The 13928-nt window shown below is 42.2% G+C and overlaps 1 protein-coding gene across 1 annotated transcript in view; it reads left to right on the top strand.

Moving 5' to 3' along the window:
• Positions 1–1773: 1773 nt before the first annotated feature.
• necab1 (N-terminal EF-hand calcium binding protein 1) overlaps positions 1774–13928 on the top strand; it is a 49197-nt gene continuing 37042 nt past the window's right edge. Inside the window, exons 1-5 of the mRNA XM_083786377.1 lie at positions 1774–1902; positions 8692–8716; positions 10938–11046; positions 12394–12419; positions 12588–12685. Of these exons, the coding sequence (XP_083642503.1) occupies positions 1807–1902; positions 8692–8716; positions 10938–11046; positions 12394–12419; positions 12588–12685 (354 nt within the window). The 5' untranslated portion in view covers positions 1774–1806. The remainder of the gene's footprint in view (positions 1903–8691; positions 8717–10937; positions 11047–12393; positions 12420–12587; positions 12686–13928) is intronic.

The raw sequence follows: 13928 nt of genomic DNA, 5'->3' as shown, positions 1-13928 counted from the left end.
TAATATTTAATATCATATTGTCTATGTCCCTCAAAGTTATTTCTAATGGTTTGAGCATCAATCACCACTCTGATATAACCAGTCCTTGCCATTTCTTTCTGGACTTTGAAAGCAGTTTTAGCTGCAGTACCACAATGTCCTGAGGTGGTGGGGGTGCTGATGTACAGATTATTTAATATTCGAGTCATTATAATACTGATGCTAGATAAAACCATGCTTGTTTCCATTCCATGCCAGCTTGTAAAACCAACAATGGTGGACATTGTAAACAAAGTGGAAATGCAAATTTGTAACTGAAGACTGAAGAAGAGGAGGAATTATACAACGTAGGGTGACATTGATGACATCACGATGAGGCCAAAATCAGTTGAGCTGTTCCTGAGAGCAATTTCCATTAAAACACCCATATGATATGAAAGCCTGATTGTTCAAAATTGGTTATTTGTGGGGATAGAAAACACATATGGGAGCCCCAAAATGGAAATGGAAAAAGTTAAATTTTGTGTTATAGGTCCTTAAATGTGTCACTGTATATGTTTCCCCCCCCCCTTTTTACCTCTATGATGATTTCCTGTTTTTGGCTATATAGAAGTGTATATTCGTACGTCTCTTTGATGAATTGAAAATGGTGGGCCCTATTGTAAACAAGTGTAGGCCTAGTGCTTTATGGTGTCGTCCACTCACAGTTAACAGTTTAACCGCTGTGGCGACCTGAAGATCGCCGGCTCGGGCGCCCTGGCTAAAACATAGAGCATGCCCTGAGCTACTATACATCTGTGCCAAATTTGGCGCTTTTAGACGACTTATTGCGAAATCATCTTTATCTCTCCCTGAGCTCCTCCACTACAGAACCTGACCAGAGCCTGAGGCTTTTGTGCTAGTTCTGGACAACCGGCAGATTATAGACTTACACACGTAGGCCACACACACACGTATGGAGACGTGGTGCATAACGTAGCCTATAGTGTACGTAGGAGAGTCTGACTCGGATATGTCTGTGTATAGGCCTATCAGCCTATGGAGCCTGGAGTGGCCAGTGACAGAAAAGAAAAAGGAACTTAAAGAAAATAAATATCCAAACATTAACACAGGTTTGTCATTTTTGAGGGGCAATACGGCCTCTTATGTCCAGCTTTTGTTGTGTAGGCCTATGTAAATTAACACAAACATTATTAATGCCATTGACAATGAATGGACAATTTTGAGTGTTTGTGTAAGAACATTTCATAACACAGACGAAGACGAAAGGTGAGGACAGAAATTGGCCCTCACTTCACACGTGTGTGATTTTTTTGTAGACAAGACTAACAAGTACGTGGCTGTCTGTCTCCCGTATAGTACCCTGACAACTTGACAAGTGACAACAAAATCAAATTAGCCAATAAATCACTGCGCCGTCCGTCCGTCCGCGCTAGAACCCATGCCTTCCGTAACGAACATTTTAGCAAGATGATAATATCTCGTACACAACATACAAGGCAAGCCGACAACAACGCGCGTTGTGAAATGTTTGGGGCGTGACACCGTCGTACGATGAAGTACAAGCACGAAGCATAAAAGACGAGAGAGAGAGAGAGAGAGAGAGAGCGAGAGAGAGAGAGAGAGAGTCGCTCTGTTTTTGAGAAGCGCTCATAGCAGAACCGGACCCCAGATATCCGACTGAGTCTGACACATGAAGTGAAACATATTTGACCACTTAGGTTATATTAAACAACAATCCTAGAAAAATCTGACACGGGAAGGACCACTACACTGAGGTGAAAACATCTGTTCTCCTGCCAAACACTGACTGAGGTGAAGATCATCATGGATTGTTGTTCTGAGGAGCTTCAGGTCGTCTCTGAAGAGACCTGCAGCATCGCTCCACTGGAGCTGAAGAAAGGCATGTCCATCTTCATTGATGTGAGTGATTATTTACTACAAACGTGTTGCTTTTGGTGTCGTTAGTTAGTGCGCGCAGCAGAAAGCTAGCAGTCTTTTCTTTTACTAAATGGAGTGCAATGCCACAATAGAGCTACTTTGTTATGCTTTGTTTGCATTAAACAGACAGGCTCTTGTGAGCCTGCAGATCAGCTATTTTCACTATTCTCGAATGAACACAATAATAATCAATGTTGATTGCCTATACATTTTAAAACATAATTTTAATTTGCCTTAAACAGGCCGGGACACTGTGGTAATAATGATTTCAATGGCCAGCCAACATACTTCTCACTCAAACTTACAAGAATAAAGCCTCCATAAATAATTATATTTGCCATGATGGCATGAGGATTTTTCATTCATTTATTTATTTATTGTTGTATCGAACGTCTAAAATTATAAATATACTGTTTTGAAATCAAACCATCAATGGTGGAAGAACATTTCAGGTAAAAGTATATAACACAATGTTGGAATATTCTGTAAAATTCTGTATTCAAAGTGTTAATTGAGTAAAATCAAAATAATACTCAAAGTATACCAACATTTTAATTAATTATGTGCAGAAGGGTCCATTTCATCACATTATTGGACTGTAATTAGTCATGCATTTATGTGTTCATCGCTGCAGCTGTTTAAAGGTTGGGCTGATCTAAATGAATTTGCTGCCGAGTCGATTAATACATCGTCATTTATCACTTAATGTTTTTCTTTTATTAATAAACTAAATCGATAAAGGAACAAAAAACTAAAGCTGTCAAATAATTGTAGCGCAGTAAAAACACAATATTTGCCTCTGAGATTTAGTAAGCATAAAATGGGAAATACACCTCAAAGCATTTAGCTGCCTATATCTTCTTAACCCATTCTGACCGGGCACCCATTTTGGTGTCAGCATCATGTTATGCTTTAGCTATTGAAAAATAGCAGATCTACAAGCTCATATCGCGCCACCGAGTGGCGCGATACGAGCTTGTAGGTCTGCTATTTTTGAAAAATCGAAGAGCGACTGACATTTTTAGAATCTGATCCCAGGTCAGAATGGGTTCATCAGACCAGTGTGTGTCCAGTGGAAACCTCGTATGAATCTGATCTCAGGTCAGAATGGGTTTAATGAACACATAGTTGAGGGTACTATATATAGTTTTGCGAATCGATTCGTCCTACACAGACTCCTACTCCTCCCACCCAACACTCCTTGCTGATAGGTGCCGCCCGCTTACGCATATAGACATATAAGGCCTCATCCGGCTCTGGGGCGTCTCTCAACAGAAGGCATGGATGCAACGGGAGGCGATGGCGATGCGTGACTGCATTGGCAATCTTTCCCGAGATTCCTTGCGAAGCATAGCGGAAGCAAAACGGAAGAACGGAAGGGGACGTTCGGTATAGGCCAATCAGAGGCGCGACTCCCTCTTTCCCAGCAGCACTTGCCTTCCGAGATTCCGCTCGACTTCCTCCTCCCATTGGAGACAGGTCTCTCCGACGAAAGTGCAGCGACCAAATGGGCTTATACGTGCAGTGATGTGAGCCTCCCCGCCCGGCTTCCCGCCCCCAACACGGGCCAATTGTATTCATATATAGTCGCTCGACACCATGTTGGATTCGAACCCACAACGTGGTGGTGGCCAGAGACTTTGCCACTGCGCCACCTGAGCTAATCTTGAGTTGTAATGAAACTCTTGAGGCTGTATATAAGGAATTGTATTTGTACACTCTCAGGGTCAAATGAACACAGTATTTTTGAGGGGTATAGGCCTACTAACCCCTCCAATAAATGGCTTTTGAAGATTATCATATGGTCATGGGTCATATGTCATATGGCAGCCAAATCGGGATTAGAGCAAAAGTTTACGGACTTTGAGGATATTGCACATTGCCAGCCAAGTCTATATAGACCGTAATGTTTCTTTAGGGCAACAAATGACAACATAAGACGTCACGTGGCCGCCCCTCACTTCACACAAGTGTGATTCTTCAGTGCACGTCACCTTGGGCTGTTCCTCCTTCAACAGAAGAGGTGCAGTAATGAGGTTCTTGAAAGGCTTGTCTTCCTATAGATTGTGTGTTCCTTCAGGAGAGCGCCATACGCTCATTGGTCTCTCTAGAATCATATACCTTCCTCAGCCCTCCTCCGACTCCTCTCCTACACAGCTGTTCATGAATGCCTTCATGGACGAGTCACTCCGGTGTGTTCATTTTTGCCTGCCCTGTATGGCTGCAGTTAATCAAACGAATCGATTTATAAAACAATAGATCATTTAATGAAATAATCTATCCCTATCTTGGGGATGTCATCATAGGCAATTCTTTTTAAAGTAAAACCGTGAAACCTTTTTGAACAGCTAATTTCACTATTTTACCCTGATTTTCACTATTCAACAACACCATTTTGTGATGAACTGCAATGCTTAAGTGCAGGTTAATTGGCTAAAAATATAAAAAGCTGCATGGCTTGATCATTTGATTAATCGAAAAAATGAAATAACATAATCAGTAGTTCTAACTAGGTGCAACTTCCCATTGACAGCCGATTCATCCAAAGAGAAAAGTCCCATCTAATTGTATTAAACCCAACGTCAAACTCACCAACATTGCAGCTGTACGAAAAGCTTGAGTTATCCTCCTACTATCCGTTTGTTTCATAAAAATCCACCGACAGAAAGGAGCTCATAACAATGATAACAGCTGAAACAGCAGTGGATTTTTATGGAACAAACACTTTGCAGATATAGAAAGAGGATAATTTAAGCTTTTCGTACAGCTCAGCTGCAAGGTTGGTGAGTTTGACGTTTACAATTAGAGAGGACTTTTCTGTTTGGATGAATAGGCTGTCGATGGGAAGTTGCACCTAGTTAGCACCTTGCTGGCAAGATGGCCGCGGTATGAATATTGTCAATTGGACATATGAGGTTTCCATCCAACAGAGACAATATACATTTACTTACTACAGGAGTCTATACTTGTCCCTTCCTTTTCCCCGGGCCCCTCTACTCCAAATGTCTTCTGTGGTAGTGGTACAGATCTACAAGCTCACATTGCAACACCCACAATGCTAAAAATAGCAGCAGAATGTCATCCCTCACATCCAATAATCTATTATGAGATGACATGATACATGAGACGTTTTATGCAACATGAAGACGAGCCGCTTGCACTGCAGCGCTCGATTTGATAATAGCAAGCCTGTCGTCAATTTATGACAACAGGGGCACTTGTTGAAAGGCCACCACGGCATTACCATTAGTCATAATTATATTATGACAAATGCATGTTTTTTAATAGACTGATCACATAATTGCCCAATTTAACCGCTTAATCAGAATATACTTTGTCGACTGGGGGGGGTCTGTACGTGGTCCCCTCCCTTTGTCACTCTACTACTACACCAAATATATTTGCCGAAAATAGGCGATTTACAAGCTCACAATGTTGCTTGTAAATCGCCTACCGGTACTTTCAGCAAATGTTTGTATTTGTGTCAGGTAAAGGATCAAAACATGATTGGCTTGTACTGAACATGACACAGGTGGACTTAAGTTGGCAATGGGTAGGTGAGATCTCAATGCCACATTGGCCGCTGCTGTTCGTTGGAGCCATGTGTGTTGAAGGAGGGGCGGAATAATTTACAATGGGGAAGGAAGTACGCCGGAAGTGTGGAAGGCACGTTACGTCACGCTGTCACTCAAGTGATTACTGGCCAATCACAGGCAGCGCATCTTCATTTTTAAAAAGATGTCAGAGTTTGGGAGTGCTCGTTGGAGCCTGCGTACCACCTGTTTTGAATTTGCACATAATGCAGGAGGTTGCTTTATAGTGCTTCCAAAGTACAACACCTGCAAGGAATTCCTTTTCTTTCCTCACCGTCGGACCCACGGTTGTCCAGAACTACCATAAAAGGCTTCTTGCCCGGGCTCTGGACAGGGCCCAAGCTCCATATATGGAGCTGGCCTGTTATGATATCAAAAATATGTTTTGACATCTGCATATAGACTACATATTTGGGCATGCCTGACAAAGAACTCCATATATGGGCATGAAAGGGACACAGACATAATAACTGGGCGGGGCATACATTTCCAACTTGCATCGTTACAAGTAGGCCAGAGCCCGACAGGGCAAGATGGCCACCGACACCGTGTGTATTATGGTCTATGATGAGAGACACAGACAGACACTGAACATTTTATACTACAGTATAAAATATAGCACCATCTGTTTCGTTTTTATTTAATGTTTTACATATCAAATCAAGCTCTAAAAAGAGAGAGAGACAATTAATATGCATGCCTTTTGACTTAGAGGTTGATAGCTGAAGACGGATGACAGTAATTCCCAGTGAAGGCAGGAGATAGCAGAGGATGACACGCACGCACGCACACATATACGCACACACACCAGACCTCATCGCCACTCTGCTTTTCATCTCCTCTGGACTGTGGCACGGTTCCGTCAATAATTTATAGGCCCAATGGTTTTTGATAGATCAGGCATGCACGTGGGCGGCCACGCGCATACGCACACACACTCAAGCATGCACGTACACTAGCACATAGTGCGCATGCATGCACACTTTAATATCTTCAAGTAGTATCCCAGACATCCATCCACTTGCGGTGGTGGAACAACACTCCCATTTTTTACATACGTAAAAGTATCAATACTGCATTGTAGAAATACTCTGTTACAAGTAAAGGTCCGGAGTTCAAAATGTGCTTGAGTAAAAGTCCAAAAGTATGTACAAAAAGTAAAAGTACTCATTGTACTACCAATTGCAAAATTGGTGCATGTGTTCTGTCCAACGTAGGCCTTTAGATCTGCTATTTTCAAATGGCTGAAATGTATTGGGCTTAAGTGGTTAATGTAGATATAGAATAGCAGATCTAAAAACGAGTAACTAGACGTAAAGGTAAACGTAGTGGAATAAAATTACAATATGTGTATCCAAGATGTAGTGGATAGAAGTAAAAGTATTGTAAATTGGAAATATTCAAGTAAAGTACAAAAACGGAACCACACACACTATCCAGACCTTTCACCCACACCATCTCTTCATGGTCTCCCTGCTGAGCATTCAAGGGTTTCCATGTGAATCCATGCGGCATCCATTCTCAAATGATTTGACTATAGCAACAAACACACTCACTCCCACACACAGACAGGTCACTATATCCTGCTGTGCATTACTGTGAGTGTAGGTCAGTTCTGCCCTACAAAGCCAAAGTGCAGTAACTACGTTTTTGAGGAATAATCCCTTACCGGTATACCGGTATAATCCCTTACCATACCGGGGAGATTATGTTCCCATGCAGGTTCTACGTTCCCCGGGTTCTATGTTCCCCACTTACCTTATAGGGTTAGGGTTTTATTGTTGTAAATGGGGAACACAGAGCCTTATCTGCAGAGGTAATTACCTCAAGAACATACAGTATGTACAACTAGAAATGCAATCTGTCGAGGTGCCAACTTGCGCCTTGCACAACATTTGGATACATGGCCTACGTGTGCGCAAGCAGAGCGTGCAAGTACTGCTACTAACTAATGTCTATTACAACTGCTGTTCTAAATCCTTTAGACCCGTTATTGACCTTATACCAACCCTGAAACGTACCTTAGTTACATCACCATCAACAGCCAATAAGGGACCACCATTCTTACCCACGTATCTTAGTTACATCATCAAGAATGGTGGTCCACCATTGGCCGACGGACAACACTGACATACGCACACCGACATACGCAGCCGATTACAGTACTTGCACGCTCTGCTTGCGCAAGTAATTAGTGTAATATCACTTAATTTGCTGATATCTCATTTGGCCAACCAGTTGAAACACTTTTAAACACATTATCAGCACATTTATTTTGCCGTAGATACTGCACTTTGGCTTTGTAGGGCAGAGTAGTTCTGACATTTTCAGTTCAAGCCAATTAAGGACCCCCATCTGAAATCGTATATTGTGCCAGGGATGCCTATAAGGGACGATTTTAGTTGTTAGATTAGATTGAGTACATCATTCTACAACTGGATACTGATTGAGTACATCATTCTACACATGGATACTGATTGAGTACATCATTCTACAACTGGATACTGATTGAGTACATCATTCTACACATGGATACTGATTGAGTACATCATTCTACACATGGATACTGATTGAGTACATCATTCTACAACTGGATACTGATTGAGTACATCATTCTACACATGGATACTGATTGAGTACATCATTCTACACATGGATACTGATTGAGTACATCATTCTACACATGGATACTGATTGAGTACATCATTCTACACATGGATACTGATTGAGTACATCATTCTACACATGGATACTGATTGAGTACATCATTCTACACATGGATACTGATTGAGTACATCATTCTACACATGGATACTCTAGGTGGAGAGAGTGAAACCTATGATCTGAATACTAGTCATTCGTATACATTCTCTTACTGAGTTACAGTCACTTCAAGCTGGTGAAACAATACTGAAATGCATCATTTAGCTGCATTTGGACCCCCTGGAACCCCCCAAGGATCCCTCAGGGTTCCCGGACCCCACTTTGAGAACCACTGGTGTAGAAGAATGAACACTGTTGAACATCTCGAATGTGCACAACACTGCACAGACACACGCACATGCTCATGCGCACGCACGCGCACGCACGCACGCGCACGCACGCACGCACCCACACACCCACCCACACACCCACACACACATTTGTTTATCATGTAATAATGTTTTTCTCGTTCCAGATCTTACGGAGGGCTGATAAAAACGGTAAGAAACACACACACATGCCTATACACAGACACACATGCACGCACACACGCACGCACAGCACGCACTCACGCACACACACACACACACACACACACACACAAGCGTGTCCTTTTTTTTATGGAAATTTGGATCTTATAGCGTTTTAGTTTCCATGGAAACTGAGCACGGACCATGCCCCGGCTTGGCTCGACTCAAACATCTCAGCATTAGCAAAACGATCAAAAAATAAACACGTCACATCTGATATTCTAAAGATGTCTGCACCCAGGCTATGGAACGCAAAATAGATTTTTCGAGAAGATCTGAGAGCTACTACTTCATACTACAGGCAGCGTCACACAAAAGCATTTGAGCTTGTTCACCAGCAATTCTCCTCAGCAGGAAAGTATATCCAGATTGCTTGTCCCAGAAGAAAAGATTTGTCACACTCCCGTTGTGTAAAGGTGGTCGTCAACCTCACAATGTGTCACTAGGCCTAATGAAATGCGTTATGAGCTTGTAGGTCAGCTATGTTCGGCACACAAGTGTAAAGTAAGCATTACGCTGTCAGCTCTGTTGGGATCTGACCCTATAATACACAATAGACCACTGTCTGTTCCCACATTTAGTACGAGGAAAATATACACCTAAAACGTAATTCCTTAACTCTGGAATATATCACTCCGACATGTCGTTCATTATGCAGCGAGACATACTATTACATTATGCAAATACGGCAGTCAAGCCAGATTTAGCTTATTTTTGACCGTGTATTTCTCCGGAAGAAAAACTGCCTGCAGTATATTTGTCAGTCACCAATGTGCCTCTTGTCACTCGGCATTATAGTTCTGTGATCAAATGGAATGACGGTGATTTGGTATGTAATGATTTAATTAAAAGAATTATCATGATGCAAAATATTGCCAAAACACAGGAATACAGGATAAAATACTATAATAAAGTTTGCTACTGTATTGAAAAGAGGATTAGAGCGGACACACGTATTGTACAAAATAAATTATTAAAAAGATAAGAAATAAGTGGATTTGTGTGAGAGAAATAACTAGAAAAAGTCTCCACCAGGTCAGGAACGTTTTGGATGTTTGGACAAAATGTGCAGGAGTAACAAAAACATCCTTGAGAGCAAATGTTTAGTCGTAAATGACATGATGCGTTTGTTTACATTTGGCTGTCATGTTGGATTGGATACGGCACAATATCAAGCAGCGCAGATTGATATGAACGGGTGCTCCGAGGCTTTGATTAGACAGCGGTCTGTTATTGAGCCCAGCGGTCATTATCCATAAATAACATACAGCTGAATTCAGTGATTGTCCAATCAGAATCAAGCATTCAACGAAGCCGTGTAATGAAATGTATTTTACCAGGGGGAAAAAAAGAACTGCCTGCAGTATATATTCGTGTCACTTGTCACTCCTCTTCAGTTCTGTGAGCGAACTGAGTGACGTGTGACCAAACTGAGTGATGTGTGAAAAAGAAGGATCAAATCCCTCCAGCGTCTCAGTATGATGTAGTGTGAAGCGTGGTGCCTTTGTTCCACCACTGCTCCAGACTATTTTTAAGTACAGCTATGTACTATATGAATATGAGTCATAGGTTTAGGTTTAGGTTTATTTATTTAGCATGTAGTACAAAAAATAGACAAATAACATATCAAAGAACAAAAATACAATGCAAGGAAGGGAAGAAGCCAGCTGGCTTATTTGGAATCCTTTCCTGTAGGAAGAGGTCACTGGTTTAAAAGATTAAAAGTTCATAAAGAACAGTACATAAGTCTACAAGTTGGCAAAGGTGAGTCCTTGCCTGACGCCACGGCTTGGTGGAATTAAGGGCACGTTCTCACATGCTAGTGTGTGTGTGTGTGAGTGTGCCTGCGTGTGTCTTTCACTCACTGACATACTGTAATGTGAAAGCTATATAAGCAGGGCATCACCTGCAGATGTGAAGAGAAACATCATACAAGTGCCCATTAGTCTCTGACCTTGCAGGCTCATGTTTAACCTGGACTGAGTGCATCCAACCCTCTTACACTGTCTCCCTCTCAGCTTTCCTTCTGTCTGTCTCTCCTATAAACCGTCTCCCTCTCGGCTTTCCTTCTGTCAGTCTCTCCAATGCTGTCTCTCTCTTAGCTGTAATTTCTCGTGGACTTTGTATCAAACTCCCCAAATTCACAAGAACACTGCTGATGGTGTGCATTCTGTGCTCTGTCCCCATGCAGACGATGGGAAGCTGTCCTTTGACGAGTTCAGAGCCTACTTCTCTGACGGGGTCCTGACAGCCGACAATCTGAAGGAGCTCTTCCACACCATCGACACCCACAACACAGAGTAAGTCAGAGCTTCTCAAAGCTGGGGGCGAAAGTGTGTTGCTGCAAGTGTGTTGCTGCTCATAGCGCGCCACCGAGTGGCGCGCTACGAGCTTGTAGGTCTGCTCTTTTTTTTTTATCGAAGAACCACTGACATAGAAACATAGCTTTAGATTGTGGGGGCCTAAATAATATAGTAGAAGTGTTTTTTTTTTATCAAGATTTGATCAATGTCACCATGGTCCTCCACACACTACAAATTAAGAAAGAAAAAAAATATATATATATATATTTTTTTTTTTTTAGCAAAATTGCCAAAAGGGCAGGGGTGCTCTAGCACCCCCTAGTGTCTATCTGTGCACGCCACTGTCAAGCTGATCTCCATCTCTCTGTCCGTCTGTCACCAGTCACCACACAGCACAAAACACACACGCCCGCACGTTTACTCCTGCCTCCACCTGCACTTTGCTCCCTGAGCACTTTCATTCACGCGTGTCACTCACGGCCGTTTCCATAGCAGCAGCAGAGTCCTTTTTGATTTGGAGGGTTTCACGTCATCTTCTGAACTCAAAGACGTGTTCCCGACAGCAGATATGCGTCACGTCAGCGTCACGGTTATGTCAATGCTTTTGCCTCGATTGTGATTGCATGATTGATTTATTTTGTGTGAAAATGGAAGTCAAGATCTACAACCTCATAACGCATCGCGGAGAGAGAAACACAGAGGGAGACAGATGGACAGAAAGACTGAGAGAGAACTATAGAAAACTGGGAGAGACAAAGAGAGACAGAGAGAGAGAGGGGGAGAGATGGAGACGTAAAGAGAGAGACAGAGAGTTAAGCCCTAACCAGCAACCACACCAAAGGGTCAAGACGGTTTTAGGGTTGTCCCTGTGCGCGCACGCGCACACACACACACACACACACACACACACACACACACACACACACACACACACACACACACACACACACACACACACACACACACACACACACACACACACACACACGTCTTCAACATAAATTCACCGGAGTTCACTTTTCTATGTTTATTTATCTACTCTCAAGTTCTCAAGTTGCAAATAGCTCCAAAAACATCACAGGTTTGCAAGGTTCATTGCAACAGGCACTCTGCTTTTCAACTTTACATAATAGAGTACATAATATGTACTCTATTGCGTGCGTGCGTGCGTGCGTGCATGTGGATGGGTGGTGAATAATATTATTATTCACCACCCATCCACATGCACGCACGCACGCACGCACGCAGTTGTCCTGATTTTAACATACATTCTTCAATGATTTTCATAATTTGTTCATTGACGCATTTATTTCTCTGAATTGTTCCTTTTCATTTCATTTTCAGTAACGTGGACACTGATGAATTATGTGGTAAGTAAACCGATGTATGTATGGTGATATTTTAACAGTTAACAGTCAGGAACTTAACTACATATGATGTACGCAGAGAGGTGTGTGTTTTAAAATAAATGGTGTCATCACCTGTTGTCTTTGGGAGTGACTGAATATGTTTTATATATTCATTGATGTATTTTGAAGAATACTTCTCCCAGCATCTTGGTGAATATGAGAATGTCCTCGCTGCCTTGGAGGACTTGAATATGTCCATACTGAAGGCCATGGACAAGACCAAAAAGGTATGTGTAGCATTTACAGTACTTCTATGTCATAGTAGGTTAAAGGCAAGCAGTTCTCTAACCCCCACATACAACCTTGAAAGTGTACTGTATGCATTTTTGCATTTGTTTGTCATGTTTACAGACCTTGAAGGGTCCATTTGGAACCCATTCAAATACATATGGCGTGCCGTTAGTGGTATGCTATTGGAGCGTACAAAGCCTCTTGTCTCACTGAGGAATAGAGATGGGGGAGCAGGTGTTGTATGCTCGCCCCTTGCGTGCCGAGCGCTCTCGCTCGCTCGCTCCACTATGAGTACAGCCCAGCACACAGTCACACACACACACACACACACACACACACACACACACACACACACACACACACACACACACACACACACACACACACACACAGTGTTGGATGACAGCTCTGAAACTACTGTTCTGTTTGTATGTGTAGGTTTTGTTTTGTTTTCAATTTCAACTGGTAACGCACGAGTACAGGGCCATTTTGAACCCACTCAATGACACTTTGAGACCCACTGATGTAGTGTTTCCAGTGAGCCAACATGCACAATAGCAGCACCCTGACTCTGTTTGACCAGAATGGTGGAACGTGAGCCTTAATTAGTATCATCAGTAACACCTGTGAAGTGTGGAAGAGGCTCGGAAGAAACTCTTTCCAAAATGGCATATTTGCATATACCCTATTTTAATAATATCCTAGTAGTGAAGTTAGGTCATCTCCGCTTTGGTCTGACTGCACAATTCATCATGCGTACGATAGTGCCAGTCTGCCAGTCCAGGGACCACCTCAGGGCTCTATAGTGACTTATGTTCTCGATCTATATTAAATATCTTTCCTGAAAATGGCCACATTGTCTGGGGTTTAAGTGGTCAAGCAGGATTCTGGACTATATAAGCTGTTTTTTCTATTCTTTTTTTTAGGGGGAAAAGATACAAAATAAAAATAAGTAGGCCTAGGTCTTTGTTTAAGAACATTATTAGAACGCAAATTTTATACTGTAAATCTATGGAGGCTGGAACTTTGCCCAGATGTGTAGATGACATCATGATAGATAGATAGTATTGACATCAAAGACTGGCCACATGATGTCTGAGATCCACATGGAAGCCACACTGTTATTAGACCCTGTTAAAAAAAAGCCTTGTCCGGTTTCATTATTCTTTATATACAATCTACTCTTAAGAGTGACTTTGAGGGCTGTTTTACTGCAATGTGCAAGACTATTTCAGAATA

This window comes from Protomyctophum parallelum, assembly GCF_964188405.1.
Source record: "Protomyctophum parallelum genome assembly, chromosome: 1".
NCBI lineage: Eukaryota > Metazoa > Chordata > Actinopteri > Myctophiformes > Myctophidae > Protomyctophum > Protomyctophum parallelum.
Note: the sequence above shows the minus strand (reverse complement) of the source record. Positions and strands in the feature narration are given on the sequence as shown.